At 38.3% G+C, this 6,000-nt stretch overlaps 1 protein-coding gene across 1 annotated transcript in view; it reads left to right on the forward strand.

The window, feature by feature from the left end:
• The window catches only part of ARID2 (AT-rich interaction domain 2), a 98,468-nt gene that overhangs the window by 91,295 nt on the left and 1,173 nt on the right, over positions 1-6,000 (forward strand). The window contains exons 18-20 of the mRNA XM_054178410.1: positions 12-97; positions 4,182-4,305; positions 4,395-4,486. Coding sequence (XP_054034385.1) covers positions 12-97; positions 4,182-4,305; positions 4,395-4,486 — 302 coding nt within the window. The remainder of the gene's footprint in view (positions 1-11; positions 98-4,181; positions 4,306-4,394; positions 4,487-6,000) is intronic.

Consider the following 6,000-nt stretch of genomic DNA (forward strand, 5'->3'; position numbering starts at 1 on the left):
CCCCCAAGCAGGATAAGCACTGTTCCAGAGATGCTTTGCTTGCGGGATTAAAGCAAGATGAACAAGGACAAGCAGGAAATCAGAAGCCTTCCAATAAGTAAGAGTCTTTATCCTCATTGGCGGTAGAGAAAATAAGAGAATTAGAAATTACTGGAAGAATGTATGCATTTATAATTTGTTTTATTAGGTGAAACTCTGCACAGTTACTGTTTAGAAAAGGTAACTCTTTAAAGGTATATGGGTCAGCCCTCTCTGATGAACATTGTTGTCAGCATATGCTCCTGTTTTTTTCCAAACTGGACAGTGTATCATACATTATAACAGGACCTTGTAATCCAACTGGAAAATTATTTGTTGTGTGCAGTTCACCCCTTTCATACAGCTTTTAACTTGCTGTATTCCTTCCAGATTTGTGGACTAAGTTTGGACTGATTTGTTCCAGGGATTCTTGTAATAAACCTTCCTTTAAACAAGCAAGTAAGATAAGATACAATACCGACTCCTCTGACCCTTCCAATTTTGTGCTGCAACCTTGTGGTGGTTCTCCTCTTTTCCAAAATGATTTCAAACATCTGGAATGAATATTGGAGAGTGCAGCCCCATTGCTGTGGGGTTGTGGTGATGGTTATGGTAATAATGGAGTTATTCAGGGTTCAGTTACTTGTAAGTGTATTAAGACTAGGTCTTTGTTAGTAACTAACTGGAATTTTTGTTGGAAGCTAAGGTATAATTGCATGGTCCCAGGCAGATTTTTGCAGTCTGTTCTGTGGGTAGTTAAATTGCTACCAAGCTGCTGGAGGCAGTATACTTCCTTAAAGTATAAACAAACTTCTCAACACAGACATAAGATTGCTTTATGGTGCCTTGTTTCATTACACTGAACAACATTCAGACCTCTGAAAACCACAAAAAGAAGACTGATGGTAATGTACTCTTAAATACTTGGTAATTGGGAAGCATAGGGCTGATATCAACTTGGATGATGTGAATCCCAGCTCTGCCTTTTCAAAAATGTTCCATCACATAAATAGATCCAGTAGCTCTGTGTCCTCACAGGCTTCCTTCACATTGGCAGGAGAACTCATACTAGAAAAAACACTCATCCTTTCTACTGAGGCAGAATTCCCTAATTAGGTCAGATTCAAAAAGTAGGAGTTTCTATGTATAACTAACTGTCTGCAGTATTGAGAGTGCGACATCACAATATACTAAGGATGTGATTGTTGAATAGAAGTTGAAACAAGAGCCTTTCACTACCCAAAGTTGAATATTTTGGCATGCTCTGCCATCCCTTTTTCCTTCTCATGGCTGTGCTGTGCTTACAGTCAGAGAGTGAACTAGCTTTAGTTTTTGCCTGATAGCATGCTAAATCAATTCTGTTTTTAAAATAACCTGATCAGTCAAAAAAAGCAGGTTTGCCAGGTGAGGGGAATACCTGCCTGACACTCAGTTGAACACGGGAGGTAGGCTGGAACAAAAGGAAGGGATGAGATCTTTCTCTGTCAGCACTCAAGACAATTATTATATTTAGCTGTTTTATGAAATTACAGAGATCCCTGTCCATTACTTTTCCCCCTCATGTCTTCATTACTCCTATTTTGGCAAAGAAGTAATCAACAAACAGGAATATTTTGTGTGCTGTGTAACCCACATAATCTTAACAGCGCTACCTAAGAGTTATGTTAGCACAGCTGAAAAAAACATCTTGCTACATGAGGGAGACAAGGCTTGGTGATTTACTTTCCAAAATCAGTGACTTGTCAGATGAAACCCTGAGCTCACTCTATCAGATTGCCTCAAGTTGGCTTACATGGTCATGTCTGAGGTCTTCAGTAAAAGGCTTTGGGTTAATTTACTTTTTGCTGAGTCCTAGAGATTTGTCGGATATATCAGCATGCCATTGATAGTCCATGCCACTAAACTCTTGTATGGAGCTGAAACAACTTAAAAAACTGCTGAGATAAAACATGTGCAAGCCAGCAGCTTTCAGGCATTAATTGGGCCAATTTTCTCCACTAAATCCCCTCACTACTTAGTAAAACTACACCTGTCTCAAGAGAGTGCAGCCAGGGGGAGCGTTACTGGCACAGGAAGTAAAATCTGTGGAACATGGTGTAACAAACAAGGGCCCATTCTCCTAATCACCATTTCTGTCCATCATAACATCATACATACTTGAAAAAAAACCCCAAACCTCTCGTGGGTTTTGCTAGAACCAGGTAGGCAGAGTTAAGCTGCAATACAGGGTTGGTTCTATACCTTAATTCTGTATTTCTTTACTTCTCGAGTTGTACTATTTTAACTCTTCCTCTTCTGGTTTTCAGAGAGAGCTGAATATTACATTCCAGAAGGTCAGGTAGCACTAGCAATTAATTATGTGATAACTGTAGATTTGTGCATTTGAATTCACATTAATTATGTTTTTTTGTTCCTTGTTGCCACTGAAGCAAAAGTGGTAGCATGAGCTACCAAAAATATTGTTCATGCACCGTGAGAGTGGGTCAGGAGATAACTTTAAATTGCAAGATGAATGATACAGTTTGAAGTTAAATTGCTAATATGTCAAGAAATTCAAGAAATCTAGCTGTTTTCTAAGAAGGATACTTGCCCTTATGCACTCTCAGTCCATGTGATGGATCAGTAGCATTTTATCAGCCTTTTTTTCCCCACGTCCCCCTCCCGACCATCCCCCCCAGACAGTCTTCTAATATGTTTGTAATTTATTGCAGTTGTCCCTTCTTCAGTAATTGTAGAATCAAAGCAATGGTGCTTCAACTTTGTAAAACAGAGTATGATAGCTGTTCAAGAGAGACATTTGAAACAGCCTTCACTGATGAATCCTTATTCTTCTGAATATTCAGAAAAAAAATGTTCCAGAAATGAAAACCAAAGGTGTTAATTTCCTTACTGTTGCTCAGTAAGCACATATCCTTGCCTAACAGTTTCTTAATTCAGTCCCTGCCTTTCTCCCTTTACTTCATAAGGGTTTTTGAGCTCTTAGCTTCATTCTGGGGGAAGATGACAGTGTCATTATGACCTAAGTTTTTAGGGTGGAGTCTGCCTGTTACTGCTCCTTCGTTTTCTCTTCTGTGGTTTAAAACCACTTGTATGAACCCTTTCTCTAAGTTTTTAAGTACATTTCCTTGTTGCTAGAGTTCCAGATTATGAAGAATGTCTGTCTTAATAGAGAATTCAAAGTTTAATTCTTAAAATACTCATTTGCAGGCTAAGTTTCATTTAAAAAACCAAAACATTTCCATTTCATTTATGCCACTTTTGGAAGTGAACACTGGCATTTCTAATTGGGTTCTGCTAGGGTAGTGAAAGACTTCATAGTAGTACTGTTTGATAGAGTGAAGCATGGTGATGTTTTTCACCACTGATACTGCAAAACATTCATTATGAGTCTTAAGTGGCAAATTCATACATTCTAAACTCTGAATTGTATGAATTGTTTCAAAGTTTTACATGAGCTAGAGCTTTGACGTCAGTGTTAATACTGAAAATGGAGAATTTGCTTCCCCTATGTTTGTTATTTATACCAGGTTTACAAAGTACCCTGCTATATTAGTCTCCATCTGTAAGCTCCAGTAACTGATAATTGGCTTTACAAATGTTTAATCTGATTTAACAGTTACGTGTTTTATGTCTTAGATCATGACTCAAATCATGTTACTTTATATTACTCCTCACTAACCACAGTTAATGTGTTTTATATTGTCTTAGTGTCTAATAGTCAAGTGTGGACTTTTGAACAGCTGTATTTTATGTACGTTCTCTGGCCAAATCTTAGATGACATTTGCATAGCTGTTATCACAGTTCATGTTAAAGTCTGTCTGATAAAACGTTCCTTTAAATAGGCATACTTCTGAAAATGGCTGTGTCGTTAGTACAATATATTACTTTCCCATCACAAATGTCATGGGTGATGAGCAGTACTTAGCCAAGGGAAGTGGGTTCTTTTCATATAAAAGAAAGTCCATGACTCACTCTGAAGGCCTTGCAGTAAGGTTTATCTCTGTGGAAACCAAAGTTAAATCACATATCAATGCCAAGTATCAAAGGATCTTTGTGTCTCTGTTCAGATAGGTTAAAAATTGTAAAGTAAATTTCCAGAGTTGTTTTTTTCTGGAAAGTGGTGCAAAGCTTATTTTTATTAATTCTTTCTTTACTAATGTAGGCAGCCAGTTGCAGGAGGTACAGCCTCTACCCCCAGAGCACAGAAGGCCATTGTGAATCATCCGAGTGCTGCCCTAATGGCATTAAGGAGGGGATCAAGAAACCTTGTCTTCAGAGATTTCACAGTCAGTATTGTTTGACTTAAAGCATTAGATAGTAATTGTTGGCTATTACTACAGAGCCTTTAATATTTCTTTCCTGTTTACTTTTGTAGGATGAAAAAGAGGGACCAATAACTAAACATATCCGATTAACAGCTGCCTTAATATTAAAAAACATTGGTAAATATTCAGAATGTGGTCGCAGGTAAGCATGGTATGATTCTTGTAATACTTGTGGGCAATGCTGGTTTTATTCTTTTAAGTACCAAACAGCAGGTAGGGCAGTACAGTTTCTCTGTCAGTTCTGCACTGTTAGCTCCCCCACCCTTGTTTTAAGTTCCCCACATGCTATTTAAGCTCACCATCATCTGACCTATTTGTGTATTTGTATTGTGTATGTATGATCCCCACTTTTGAAACGTGTTTTGGTAAATTGGACAGGTTAAATTTCTGGAGGCAGATGAAAGGAGCTTTTGCTTTGCTCTCTTTGAGTCTGTCCCTTTTCCTTCCGAAGGCAGTATTGCATGACTCTGGAGATAAAATCTTCTGTAAGCAATTGCCCATTGACAGTACCCTCTATTTGACAAAGGCAAATCATCTTGTAAGAACATTTTCTGAAGTTGTGGAGTGTCACACTGTTGCACTCCATATTTGCTGCCTCTCTGTTGCCTTTCCCCTCCAATCTTGATTCAGTCAGCTTTCCTCTCACAGAAAATCCTTGAGTAAGTAAATAGACAAATACTGACTCAAGATATTAAATAGGAAATGTTCTTTCTGATTCAGAACGAGTAGCAGTTACTTACTGTGCCAGTAATCACCATGCATACTGCTTCTGTCTTTGCCAAGAACTGACAAGATGAGTGTTTTCTTGATTTTGTTTTTCATTGTTTCCACTTCACAGTACACTAATGCTTTCTAATAAGAATCTGTTACTTTTTTCTGTTCTTCAAAAAGCTGCCAATAGGGAGGAATTTCCTAGTTGTAGTTCTAAACAAGAGAGTTTTGATAGTGTTTGTAGAAATCCTTCTGCTGTCTTCAGGTCCCTAATTGGGGGTTGTAGTGAAGAAAGAAACAAGCTCTTCTTGAGGAGCATGGTGAAAGGATGAAGGAAAAATGAGCTGAGTTTGCACCAAGGGAAATTTGAATTAGATATCATAAGTACCAAAAATAAGTCACAAGTTGATGGAACGTGGGAGCAGGCTCCCCAGAGAGGCTGTGCAATTGCTGTCGTCTTAGATACTCAAAACCCAAATGGGTATAATTTTGAGCACTGTTGTCGAGCTAAGGAGCTTGCTAAGCTTTGAGCCAGAGTTGAACCACATAACTTCCAGAGGTTCCTTGTAATCTGAATTAGTTTCAGTATTGTCAAAGTTAAGAAATCTTTGACAGATTAGACCTCTGAAGTATTCATTCATTATGTACTTTTGTAGCACTTTTCTAATGCTTAATTCTGAATCCTTTTGTCTCTTTTGGTGTTAAAAACCTGCAACAAATTCCACCAAGTGAAACATGGAGCAAGTTTTGCCCTTAACTTAACCATTGGTAGCATCTTCAATATTTTCCATCGCCAGGCCCATGTAAATATGTATTGCACACGTGTCACACAGTGTTTTACATAGTGCTAAGGTGTTTGTGGGATTCTCTGTGCTGGACCATACCCCCTTTAGATGTGTAACAACACATGGAGGCCATGATGGCTTGAGTGTAGCTTTTGCTGTT

Source organism: Dryobates pubescens, chromosome Z (genome assembly GCF_014839835.1).
Source record: "Dryobates pubescens isolate bDryPub1 chromosome Z, bDryPub1.pri, whole genome shotgun sequence".
Lineage (NCBI taxonomy): Eukaryota > Metazoa > Chordata > Aves > Piciformes > Picidae > Dryobates > Dryobates pubescens.